The 14,176-nt window shown below is 33.3% G+C and overlaps 1 protein-coding gene across 2 annotated transcripts in view; it reads left to right on the top strand.

Moving 5' to 3' along the window:
- The window catches only part of LOC134258431 (sodium/calcium exchanger 3-like), a 55,758-nt gene extending 41,582 nt beyond the window's left edge, over positions 1–14,176 (top strand). Inside the window, exons 4-9 of one of the 2 annotated variants that reach the window (XM_062740978.1) lie at positions 380–409; positions 1,324–1,439; positions 1,650–1,749; positions 8,095–8,202; positions 11,307–11,465; positions 12,840–14,176. In XM_062740978.1, the coding sequence (XP_062596962.1) occupies positions 380–409; positions 1,324–1,439; positions 1,650–1,749; positions 8,095–8,202; positions 11,307–11,465; positions 12,840–13,210 (884 nt within the window). In that variant the 3' untranslated portion in view covers positions 13,211–14,176. The remainder of the gene's footprint in view (positions 1–379; positions 410–1,323; positions 1,440–1,649; positions 1,750–8,094; positions 8,203–11,306; positions 11,466–12,839) is intronic. The other variant, XM_062740979.1, reaches the window with a different exon arrangement.

The following is a 14,176-nucleotide window of genomic DNA, read 5'->3' as shown; positions in this document are numbered from 1 at the left end:
CAAATGCACTTTAACAAAAGCACATCTTTTCTTTGGAATTAGTTCTATCATGCATCATGTTAGTTGATTTTTAAGAGAGTACTTAATTGGTAATTCCTGAATACATCATTCATACCATTGCAGACTCTGAATGCGATTAGGCACTGCCTCTGTCAATCATTTGTATACAGTATTCAAACTTTGTTCTAATTCTTAATTTCTTTGTTTAATAATAATGCTTTCAGGAATAAAAATCAAACTGTGAACCTATAAAACTTATTAGTAGTAAATTAATTAATATGTTAATTGGGCTAACTACTTACTAGTATAAATAAAAAGATCTTATCATTAGCAGTAGAAATGAAGCATGATGATTTTACAAACACTAATTAAATTTTAGAGAATGAGGATGACTTAGAACCAGAGAGAGATAAGTATTCAGTGTATTTCTGTGTTTGTATGTACATTTATTTTAATCAAGTCTACATGTAAAGGCCATACGGCGGTTTCCACTAGTTTTTGCAGCAGCTGAATCGACAGAGAAATTTGTTTGCCTTGCATGTCTGCAGTACTAATGGTAGCATAATTTTAGCCATGGCTAATTTACAACACTAATTTTATTAAAGAAGCAAGTCATGAACAAGTTTTTATTTTCATGTTGTTATTTATTTTTTATCTGAGAGATGTATTTTTACACACATTTTAGTTAAATGGGGAATGATGTGTATTTTCTAAATCTAGTTGTTTTTTGGTACATTCTGTGTGTATGTATTTCATACAGTTAGTGGGTTTGATACCTTTTCATCCAGCTTTTTGAATAATTTGGAAAATGAATTGTATGTGGACAATGTGTTTCCTTTTTTAGTACAGTTTCCATAGATTTTGGAGCTTATAAGGATAACAGCAACTGGCAGAACCCAGAGTGATTTAGAATAACAAATTTTACTGGCTTTTTGTCCTCCATAAATATTATTTGTATTTCATAAAGTGAATTAGATTTAGATAGAATGTTTTCCTTCAGAAGCAACATGTGTGATTCATATAGATCCCCAAAAGACCTGTATGATTTAGATAGAAAATAACAGGGATTGTGATAAAAGCTGACAAAGATAATCAAGTCAAAGAAAAATATTGATTCTCTGGTTTATGACTGGAATTCAATTTATTTTCATTCCCTTATACAATTTTCCTTGCCATTAGATGGCTACAAAATAAATGGAAGATTTTTTTTTGGTTTATGGGGGAACACTTTCAATTTTATGAAGCAAATTAAATTTTCATTAAAACTGGAAAGTCATGTGTATGTTTGAATTGATATTCACTGTCACTGTGATGCTTGGTTACTAGGGAGACGTGAGTCTGAGGCCCAAGAAGAGGAGCACTTGTCAGAGTTAGCCAAACCACGTCTAGGGGATATCCAGACTCTCTGTGTGCACATCCAAGAAAGCTATGAGTTCAAGGTCAGGTAGTTTACTGATAATTAACAAATCTATTAAAGTCCCAGAAGTAAATGGACAGGCTGGAAATACTTAAATTGGCTTTTATCAAGTAAGGATTGTCTGAAAGTTGAACAAATAAAATTGGCCATATGCTCATCAGACATTATTCTTTCATTCATCTTGCCATAAAGAATTCAATATGACAATGTCTTGGGGTTTTATTGTTTACAGAATGTGGTAGACAAGTTATTGAAGAAGGCCAATGTCTCCCTGGTGGTGGGTACCTCCTCTTGGAGGGAACAGTTCCTGGAAGCCATCACTGTTAGTGCAGGTAGGTTAACTGTCTCGGATCAAGCACTGGAAAGCCCCTCCCCTGTTCCTCCAAGTTTTAAGTTAAATTTTCTCAATGAAATGTTAATATTGAATAGAAAACAAAGGCAAAATGTTCCAGATATTTCTACAGCAGTGTTTGGTTGAACTCAAATGGTGCATACAATGATTTTTTTTTCATTTCTTTTTTTACAGCAACATTCTGACAAATGTTGCTTTATATTCTGTTATGTGGAGATAGTTCGAAATTTTCAGTTGCTCCTTTGTCCCAGAACCTTTAATTGACTGTCAGATATGTCTGTTAGACTATATTAATTTAAACTTTAGATTCTCATCTTTCTTTTTTAAAAATTGGGGCAGGTGAGCAGATTTTGTCACTAAGGATGAGAAATATCAACATGATGTTCTTAAAAATTTTACATTGTTATTGCCAATATAAATATGTTATATTGTGATTTTTTAAAAATATCTACAGAAGATTCTTTTAAAAAAAATATTCACATCGTTAATGAGTACCAGTACACATATGACACATGCCATACACACGTCAGCCAGCTATAATGCCAGTAAATGGTAAAGTTGTTGCTATTGTGACAAAGCTTATTATAACTCTTAGTTTTGCTTTTGCTGAATTTTCCATACTGGCCTTCATTTAAATGGCTTATTTCCCTTTAACACATCCCCTGTGCTATATCAAATAGTACCAATGAACTTTAAGTAAAGGGGGAGTTAGTCTGAGTTACTCTTAAACTACCCCGGTACAGTGATTGATGCCGAATGTTTTCAGCTCATTTGAGCCAAAGGCTCAAATGTGCGTTTTTTCATGAAAATTTGTTTGATGCTGTTGTTATTAACTTTTTATATTTTCAACTTCTCCAGAGCAATAGGGTTAATTTCAACCAAACTTGATACAGAATTGATAACCGGGTTCACAAGTGCATAAAAGTCAGTCAGTATATCAGGTCTCAATAGCTTTGTGGTTGCTGGGTTTGATTCCCAATTGAGACTTGATTGTTTACCACCTGTGACACAGAGTATCTTTGGATAAAGGGGAATCAAGATTGTTCAATTGGAGGGCCACAACCTCATCAAAGGGGAATAAGTAAAAAAAATTGTGAAAATTGCATTGGATCATTCAAAAAATCTATAGAAACCACTGGGCTAGAATAGATGAACACTATGTGAAAAATTCCTGACATAATTAAGATTCAACTTTGTTAAAATCACGACCTGTATGGGATAGGTGGACATAACAGGGGAGGAAATTTTTATGTAGGACTACTTAGGAAAAATCTCCTCCTAGAATATCTTCTCTTAGAATATCAAATCCATGATAAGTCATGTTTGGTTGAATGTATCCTCTAGTAATGTAGATTCAGACTGGTTGAAATCATGATTCCATTAAGACAAAGGAGGTGACAGAATATGTTATCAAAGTTTTACAAAGGAATATGTAGAGAAAAAATCTGCAGATGTAGAAAAGAATGGGTATTAGTGACTCAGGTGAGCTTTGTGTGCCCATGGACCTTGAGTAGAATGTACTTTTAATTCTTGTAGCCAAAAAAAATTATTAATAAAGAATGAGATTGGGGACTTGGAGAGGGACAAAAGATTGATGATGAGAATCTAAAATTTAATTTGATCTGGCCTTAACCTAGTGTGTATGATCATTTCATTGTTGCAGTGTGTTGACTGACTTGTTATTTGCTTTACATTTGCCTGCAGACAAAGAATCAGGTAATGTTTTGTGTCCATAACATGGTCTGTCTGTCTGTCAGTGTGTCTAACCCATCTACTGTAGGATCTAACCATTGTGTGCATTTAAGTAGAGTTTTTATGTTCTAACAAACCACATTTGTGCTTCAGTACTGTTTGGTAGCTCATATATTCTGTTTTCTTTATAACTGATTACATTAGATTCCAATTAAAGCAGTTGGTCATTCTGGAGATCTTAGATGTAAACCCAAGTGTCAAATCAGGAACTTAACAGTCACTCAGTTTCATGTGTGTGGGTACACAAACAATAATTACATGCATTAGAGATTAAGGGTGTAATATATTAAATCCAATATTGATATACTTATATATACTTGGATTACTAAATGTTGATCAAAGTTTATATTTTAAAAATTACATATATTTTGCTCATATATCCCTCTCCCCGTTTAGCTGGATCTTAATATAACAATTCATAAAATATATAGAACCCTGATTTATTCCAAGGTTTAAGATACTATGAACCCCCTTTCAGATACCGCATAGTGGGTTTTCTTGGCGGGTGTAATATTTGGCATAGTTGCCTGCTCAAAGGTATGCCTATAATTTTGGCATTATTTATTTTAGCACACTAAGAAGAGTACTGAATAATTTTAGCGATTAAAATTTTAGCAGGCTACCATCAAAACGCCAAAATACGCCAAAATTAGCACCCCCACTAAAATAACCCCCTATACGATATTATGCCATTAAATAGTGAACACCCTTTCCAATTCCTTTACTTTTTGCTATTCTCACAGTAATTATAGTTATCTATGTAATATATATGTATAGAAATCAAACTTTGGAAGGGAGACAAGTACCAAATCTTGCTTGAAAGTATAGACTAAGACCGAAATAGTAATGCGTTGAGTGCACAACACTGATGAATCTGACTAAAATACAATTAAATCTGACTGACACACGAATGCGAAATCCAACAAAGAATCTAATTGGTGCATTTTTAATATCCGCCCGAACCGAGCCAAGTACTTTCCTCTGGTGAAAAATTAGGATGATGCAAATCTGATGTATGTTTCACTTTGTTTTTTTTACCAGCTTTTTTTTTTTGAAATACTAGTACTCAATATAATAACTCATTTGTGACTTTGAGTGCACTGAAAAGTGGCACAGACTGTTTGATTTAATGAACACCCGAAAATTAAAAATGCCCTACAGAGGAAACTGGCAGAAATACATTTAGGATGAAATTAAAATGTGTGCCATTGAGCAGTATACATGTACTGTCTGTGATAGGAATATTACTTGCTGAAATGTGATTTCTTATTTTTTTAGTTCAAAAAGTCAACAGTAAGTTTCGACCATCAAATGTAGCTATTCTCTGGGTCATTGGACACTTTCCAACTATATATTGGCAAAGGCTATCACACAAGTGGGTGGGTCCTAATCAACCAATTAAAACACGTTTTATAGAATGTAACCTGTGTTTCAAATTGTTCAGATGTCAAATCCAATAGTGTCAACTCTCAATGTAACATTTTTTCAGTGGAAGTGTATACTTTCAAGCGAGATCTGCGATAAAGTGTACAGATTAATACATGTGTGTATAATATACAAATACCTATCATAATGCAGGTTTTTTCTGTGTTTGTTTTGTGGTACTCTCCTAACACAAGATACAGAATATAAGAATACCTCAGAATTTTTCTTTACAAATTATAGATATGCTTGTTTGTCTCTATTCATAAAAGCATTCATGATAGCAATATTTTGTAAATTTTGTTCATTCATTAGAAACATGGCCATTCACAAAAGCCCCCAGTTCTCTGACAATATAAAGGACTGCAGCATTAAGTTGTATTGATTTACGTTTGTTATCCATTATAAAATGAGACTTGTCCATTCAACTCAGTAATAACCAGTTTTTTCTAATGTTTAATATCAGGCAACTAACAACTGGGCATCCAAACTCTGCCAAATCTTCAGATGGATCACTTTATACCACAGATAGACCAAGAGGGCTGGCAGTTTTCTCTGTTCTCCCATTGCAGACTGAAAATTTCATTATTTAATTAAATTCTAAGATAAATTTTGATTTTTACTGACATTTAAGACTGAACTCTAATGAAATATTTAAAAATCAATGAGAAAAAAAATAGTTTAATCATGTTCTATTAAAATTGATGTTTCTAGCTGTCCCCGAGGGTATAGAGTGTAATTAGTCCAATTCCTTTGAAATAAGTAAAAGAAAATTCAAAATAAAAAAGATATATGAACAGAAATTTTAACAAGAATTCGATTTTTGCATTATTAGGTTGAGTTCTGAAATCACTAAAATTGAACACTGCTAACAACTATTCTATATGGGTTGTTATAGCTGTCTTTCTTAACATCATGAAATTGCTAAACTTACTTCTCACTTAAAATATATACTGATTTTTAGCTCAACTGAACCAAAGGCTCAAACTTTTCACATTTCATCTTCTTCTAAAGAACCACTGGCCCAATTTTAACCAAACTTGGTACAAAGTATCCTGGGTGAAGGGGATTCAAATTTGTTCAAATGAAGGGCCATGTCCTCTTGCAAGGGGGGATAATTATGAATTATTGAAAAATTAATGGCATTTTTTATTTTTTAAATCTTCTTCTCAAGAACCACTGGGCCAGGAACCCCATTCAACAAGTTGCAGGAGGTATTATGTTTTTGAACCCATCAGTCAGTTCTGTTATTTTTGTCAGCGCAACTCTTCATAAACTGCTGCACAGAATTTCGCCAAACTTTGCAGATATTTAAGACACAATGTGTAGATGTGTATATTACCAGGAAATTCCAGTTCCTTTATTATTTCTGAGAAATTTGGCACTTTTCAACTTAGATTTTTTGCCATACCTTAAATATAGAGATGAACAGTTTGTCAGCGCACAGAATTTTGTCAAACTTTGCAGACATTTAGGACACAACTTGTAGATGTGCAAATTATCAGGAAATTCCAATTCCATTATTTTTGTGCCATTCATTACGTGTTGCATTGTCGAGTTTAAGGTATGTGAGCTTTCTCACTTTTTCTTTCATCACTAATTGAATCTGTAAAAAAAAAAAAAGTAAAATTTTATGGATTTCTATGATGATGATACATGTACTGTATAAGTTGAGAATTTTTAGCAAAACCAATACTTTGTGATTTAGTCTTTAAAAAAATCTAGAAGTAATTTTATCAATTTTATAATATCTTGTTGATAACTTCTACCTTTTTAGTATTGAATGAATTGTTAGTGATATTCAATTTTTCAATCTCAACACCTGGATGTATTGATAATATTTCCAAAATTGAATCCTTGCTAAAATTATGGTATGTTCATTGAATAGATGTTTTTTCTGAATATATTCTCCAATAATAAATACTTACGGCTCGAGTGAGCTTTTCTGATTAATTTGTCCATTGTTTGCTGTTATAGTTGTCATACACTTTTCACATTTTCTTCTTCATCTCCAGAACCACTGGGCCAATTTCAACCGAACTTTGCAGTGAGTTTTCTTTGGTAGAGGGGATTCAGGTTTTTTCAAATGAAGGACCACACCTTCTTCTATAATTAAGAAATAGTGAGAATAGGATGGTGGTATTTAGAAATCTTCTTAATAATCTGTATTATGCCATTAAAGATAAATCTACTTGAAAGCTTTCTGCTGAAATGTAGATTCAAGTGAGTTCAAATCATGAAAAAATCTGTTGATAAAATGGGCCAAAGTTACTCAGGTGATCTTAGTGGCCCATGGGCCTCTTGTTTATGAGAAGTTCAATATTTTGAATAAGATAATAATTTAGTTAGAACACATTTGTACAAATAAAAAAATGGCTGAAGAAAAGTAACAGCACTGTTTATTTCTCAAATTGTTACTATATACAACTTTTATTATTCATAAAACTGTGTTAAAAATTTTGTTTAACTCCAATCTTCAGTAGCCACAACATATTAAAACTAGGAACAATGCTAGTGGTCCCACCAAAAAAAAAGCTAAAATACAGTTGACACTATAGGCAACTCCAATATACATAAGATCACTTCAAAAAATAAAGATGATGTATATTTAGATAGGGCAGGTGTTTAAAACATTATAAATGTGTTTTAGTGAACATGATTCTGCTCAAATTCTTACTTGCCCACCTCCAATTGATGAAAGAAGGCAATGAACTAGGTCTAGTTTAAATTGAATAGGTATAAATTTATTTTACTAAACTGTCATCTCTTAAAATATATATTTTAATTTCTGGGGAAAATGTCCTTATTAAGTGTCCACTTTTCCTTCTAAAACATGTTGAATGCTAAAATATCCAGAAGAAATGGGCAGCACTAAGGATAATTATATTGTGTAGAGGTTAATTTCATTGTTTAGAGGTTATTTACTACATGTAGAGGTTAATAACTACATGTAGAGGTTAATAAGTTAATAACTATGCAAAAAGGTTAATAACTACATGTAGAGGTTATTAAATACTTGTAGAGGTTAATAACTACGTGTAGAGGTTATTAACTACTTGTAGAGGTTAATAACTATGTGTAGAGGTTAATAATTACATGTAGAAGTTAATAACTACATGCATAGGTTAATTACGACGATATTTTGTTTTAGGTGATGAGGAGGACGAAGAAGAAGAGAAGCTTCCGTCCTGTATGGACTACGTCATGCACTTCCTGACGCTCTTCTGGAAAGTTCTCTTTGCCTGTGTCCCCCCTACTGGTAGGTGCTTTTGTCTACACATATGTCCTGTAATATGGACATTGTGATTTTCATTTTATTAAAACTTCTAGCTTGTGATCATTTTGGCAATTAAGGAAAATCAGATTCATCATATGTAATATTAGATAGGGTAAGAATATTTCACTTTGATGTGACTTTTGCAAAGCCAATGGTTTGCCTATCACCACATTCGCAAAAAATGAGCCCCCACCCCCTAAAAATGAATATTTCCACTACCCATTACCTCTTTATCAGGGGTGTACAACCATTGCCTGTGTTAGAAAGACAGACTGAGGGTTACACACAAGACCAAAATGGGAAAAAGCAAATATGATGCGAGGTCAAATGAAAATGCTCAAGGTGATTTGAAAAGAAACATACCATAGTTTTCTTGGGTCTTTTAAAAAAAAAAAGATTCTTGTGTCAAAAAAAGCAATATGAGTCTGTATATGTCAAAGCCAAAGGTGTACAGATAATTATGTCTGGAAAACCATGGCGATATATTATTTATTCCAAGCTTAGACCCTTGGCACTATAGACAAGACAGCTGTCATGTTGCATTATGTCCTATAAAAAAGTAAGGGACAAACATTCCGACTATTGGCCTCTCTATATTTACTCACACATTATATCCCCACTTCATCTCCATTCTCTTCCTTTACTTTTTTGTTCATATTATTTATTTCTTGTTTAATGGATACTGAGCTGCTGTTTGAAAGCTTTTGACCTTCAGGGATTTAATTTCACTTAACATCAGCAGTGGAGGTGTGAATATACTGGGGGGAGTGGAGGAGCATGTCCTTGTGGAAAATTTAAATAAATGTGGCAAATACTGCATTCTGAAAGCTTATGTGGGGATTATAGAACTTGCATAAATTAAAACACATATTTAAAATCCTGCATGTATAATATAGCAATAAGTGGATACTTCAATAATAAATACAGTATTAAATGGATACAGTACAGCATTAAATGGTTGCATTTATAATACAGCATTAAGTGGATATCTGTATAACTGTAATACAGCATTAAGTGGATACCTGTATAACTGTAATACAGCATTAAGTGGATACCTATATAACTGTAATACAGCATTAAGTGAATATCTGTATAACTGTAATACAGCATTAAGTGGATACCTGTATAACTGTAATACAGCATTATGTGGATACCCATGTAACTGTAATACAGCATTAAGTGGATACCTATATAGCTGTAATAGATGTGCAGCATTAAGTGGATACGAGTATGACTGTAATACAGCATTAAGTGGAACCTGTATAACTGTAATACAGCATTAAGTGGATACCGTTATGACTGTAATACAGCATTAAGTGGATACCTGTATAACTGTAATACAGCATTAAGTGGATACCTGTATAAAACAGCATAATAATATAGCATTAAGTGGATACAGGTATAATATAGCATTAAGTGGATACCTGCATTACTATAATACAGCATTAAGTGGATACCGGTATAACTGTAATACAGCATTAAGTAGATACCTGTATAATACAACATTAAGTGGATACCTGTATATACAGCATTAAGTGGATACCTTTATAATACAACATTAAGTGGATACCTGTATATACAGCATTAAGTGGATACCTGTATAATACAACATTAAGTGGATACCTGTATAATGCAGCATTAAGTGGATACCTGTATAATGCAGCATTAAGTGGATACCTGTATAATATAGCATTAAGTGGAAACCTGTATAATATAGCATTTAGCAGTTACCTGTATTATATGTATAGAGCCACGACCTAAGTGGATACCTGTATAATATAGCATTTAGCGGTTACCTGTATTATATGTATAGAGCCACGATGTAAGTGGATGCCTGCTAGAATTGGCTGAGACAATAACTATAATTAACTGTAAACAACAGGTGTGCTAGGGCTGCTGAATCTATTGATGTGACACGAGACGTAAATGATAGGTTTAATCGGCATAAGAACCATAGAACCATTACCGTTCTATAATTCTCAAACAGACTGGAAGCTTCAGGGGATAGCTTTTATTATGATGCTAATAATAGCCTACATCTGAAGGACTGCTGTACATATTTTGTCTCTCCCCTGATATTCAATATAGAGCAATATCAAGACTAACCCCCAGGGTGCCACTATTTTCTCTGGCAAAATCAATCACAGTAAATGCTGTGCCTATGGACACAAGATATATTGATACATCTGAAAGCTAGAATGTCATATTTTGTGCCACGTTTTAATCTAATATTGTAGTACAATGACACGTGTAAAAAATGGGTGGGCATGCTAGACTGATATTGAATAACCGCTTACTGGGCAGCATCTACATAGAAAAAACTGGTTTACATGCATCTTCTCCAATGCCTTTATGTGTTTTGACAAACGTGTTTCAGGATATTTTAGTACTATTGTACAAACATATAGGGTTACTTTTGCCATATATCACACTTGCGTCTGGTTTAATTAGAAACAGTCATGATAAAAGAAGGATAACTCCATCCATTTATATTTGCCCACTGACAATGGTAGCAAAAGTAAAACCGGGATCAAGTCCCTGTGAACAGTTAGGAAGACGTATTAAACAAAAACCCTGCTGATACTGCAAACTTCTTTTATATTAACATATACTTGGTTATAAAGTACCAGTATATCTCCACATGCAAAGTAGCCATTCCGAAGTCCCGGCAAAGTGTTTATATATTTCATTGTAAAAACACCGCTTACAACATATTTGTAGATAACGTAGTAGCACTTATAAAGTATTAAAAATTTGGTCCCGTGATATAATTCCACCTCATAACATATTCTGACACCTGGGTTCACAGCTTTTCTCTCTATCAACTTGGTGATTGCAGATTAGTCACGGATTGGTGTTGGACCGAGAATTGTCAAACTTGGTCAACTAATGCATCTTAGTTTAAGTCTTTTATAAATTTTGAACATTTTGCTGCCATTTATGAGTACGAATCCTCCTCTATCACAGAGATGATGAAGATTATCTTTGTCATAGAGATGTTTGTTACATTGTAGATTATTTTGGTCACCGAGATGTTTGTTACATTGTAGATTATCTTGGTCACAGAGATGTTTGTTATATTGTAGATTATCTTGGTGGTTGGGCCTGCTTTACTGTCAGCATTATTATGATTGGTGTGCTGACTATGTTTATCCAGGACTTGGCTACAGAATTTGGTTGTACTATAGGACTGAAGGATGCAGTGACTGCCATCTCTGTGGTAGCTCTCGGTACAAGTGTACCAGGTAAGCCAAGAAAAACAACCGAACAGCATCGAATAGCAAAAGATACAAAGAAAATGTTGAAATAACAGGCGCAAATGTACACCTGTATATGAAATACAGTAAAACGTATTTATAGTGTACACTCTTATAATGATTTGGAACTTAGTGATTTCTCTCCCAGTGGCTTAAAGACGTACTGTCAGTGAACTTAATTTACTATATTTACATTCAGTGTAATTTTTTTATGAAATCCATCAGAAATGCACTGCATTCAAATCTCTATAACACACGCAAAACCTTGTCACCGCGCGTTAGAATACACAGAAAGGACTATATGCATTTTCAATACTTTAGGAACACCAAAATGTACATTGTTTTGACACAATTTTATAAAACAAATTAACTTTGTTAAATTAACATAAAAATACAACAAATGTGCATTTAAAATTAATTTGTCACTTTTTTCCTCACAATGTACGTTTGAGTTATTTAACTTTGCAACATCACAAACGGCTCTTACATCTATAAAGCACACCAGGTCTGAAGGGCGTTAAATTTTAATACCTGAAAGATTACTGAAATAAACAATTATGAAAAGAAAAATTAGAGAATGTAAATATAGCTTAGAATTCATATTTTGGGATGTCTTCGGTCCTATAACACACCTGGTCGTGCCGACAAATTATCATACCGTGCTCGGCAATGCCAGGTGTGTTATAGGACCGAAGACATCCCAAAATATGAATTCCAAGCTTAAACATTATTTTATAGTGATTGTCTGTGCCATGCACTTTTATATACCGGTAAGCATGATTTACTGTACACTAAATTTAAGGACTGAACAGGAGGGCCAATTTTGAAATTCAAATTGCAGTTTTTTAATTTTAGGTCATCAGAGGCAATGGTTTAAGTAAGCTTTTCTGAGACAGCTTATATGGGGACATTACATTGTCTACACTTAATGTATATAAATCAAAACCAATTTACATTTCTTGGGTAAAAAAATGGAACACAGATATAAATTTATTTTGAACAGGGGTCATATGACACACACATGTGTTTACGCATATATACATTCAGCAAGTTTCACCCATCAAGTATTTGTCAGGCAGTTGTCTACAACTCAAAATTAAAATCGTTGCAATTTTATACCATAAAATATGAAACCAAACGTTTTTCAGCATACCTGTTTCAAAGATATGTATTGAACTTCTTTGGTGGTTAGTGTTTCTTGAATTGAAAATTTAAGATATTCTTTGTCTTTGTTCAATATTAATTAGTTACTATAGAACAAATTTTCAATACCTTGACTCATGACTTTGAGGTTACTTTAAAAAATGACAAAATTATTAACAGACATATGATTAAAGGTGTAACCCTTTGTTGTTCTTGCAGATACATTTGCCAGTAAAGTAGCAGCTATCAATGACAGGTACGCTGACTCCTCCATCGGGAACGTCACAGGAAGTAATGCGGTCAATGTTTTCCTGGGTATTGGGTTAGCGTGGACAATTGCTGCTGTATACCATGCAGCGAATGGTCAGCCTTTTGAAGTGGATCCAGGAGCACTAGCTTTCTCGGTCACCATCTTCTGTATCGAGGCTGTTATTTGCTGTACGATTATTGTGGTGCGTAGGAAATTTGGAGGAGAACTGGGTGGTCCAACTAAGCTTCGGATTCCAACCGTTATTTTCTTTGTTTCGTTATGGTTGTTTTACATCATAATGTCATCACTGGTTAGCTATTGTATCATTCCGTCATTCTAATCAGACTCTGTAGTTATATTGAGCACTCTCTGCTGCTCCATACCAGCTATTTATTTATGCAGGACAGGCAGAGTCATGGCAGATTTTGTTGCAGGTAGAAATGCTCAAAGTTCTCTTGTTGTCTATGCAATCTTTTGTTATAATCCAAAGATTATGTGACCAGCAATGAAATGGAAATACCGGATCTGATGTTAACTGCAACTCCCAAACCCTGAACGAGAGAACTGTGCAGTCTTGTCCTTAAAAAATTGAATTTTTCAGGGTAGATTTTGTTTTTAAGGATGTTTTTTCCTTGCCTAATATGAAGGATATTTGTAAAGACCAAAAAAAAAAAATTGAAAGGTATTCAAAATTTTAAAATTTCCCAGAAATAACTAGTTGAAAGAAAATCTTTCATTACAATGTTTCTTCTTCTTTGAAAGAAAGTAATATGTATAAATTAAGATATAAAGGTGAATAAGCCTTGAACTAAAACAGAAATATATACTTGAACTTTGTTATCGCAAACATCAGTATCTTCAATACCAAGAAAATGTTAAAGTGATTTGGCAGTTCTGACAATTTTTCTTTACATAATTTAATCTGATTTGTGACATTTTACCCTAATTTTATCTCAAATCCTTGGTCATCTCAAAGATTAATCTCTGTCTCATTGAGATTGAGACATGGAGCTCTGACTGAACAGGTGTATCTATATATTTGTTATGTAGTTATCTGCAATTATTGCAATTCTCTAATGAAAATTACATGGCAAATGTAATATAATAAAAAAAGAACATTTCAGGCAGGGGAAAATTTGAGATATATCAGAAAGGGAAAAGTTAGAAATAGTGACAGATATAAATAATTTCAGTGTTATTTCTCCTTGGTCTGGCTTTTAATATCGGGTAATAGGTTTATTTATTTACTTGATCCTCTTTTTGTATTGTATTTTAAAAGCCCCTGAATGAAAAATGGTGCATCTTG

Source organism: Saccostrea cucullata, unplaced genomic scaffold (genome assembly GCF_032062105.1).
Source record: "Saccostrea cucullata isolate Sc308-1 unplaced genomic scaffold, CSIRO_AGI_Scuc_v1 ctg4, whole genome shotgun sequence".
NCBI classification, from domain to species: Eukaryota; Metazoa; Mollusca; class Bivalvia; order Ostreida; family Ostreidae; genus Saccostrea; species Saccostrea cuccullata.
Note: the sequence above shows the minus strand (reverse complement) of the source record. Positions and strands in the feature narration are given on the sequence as shown.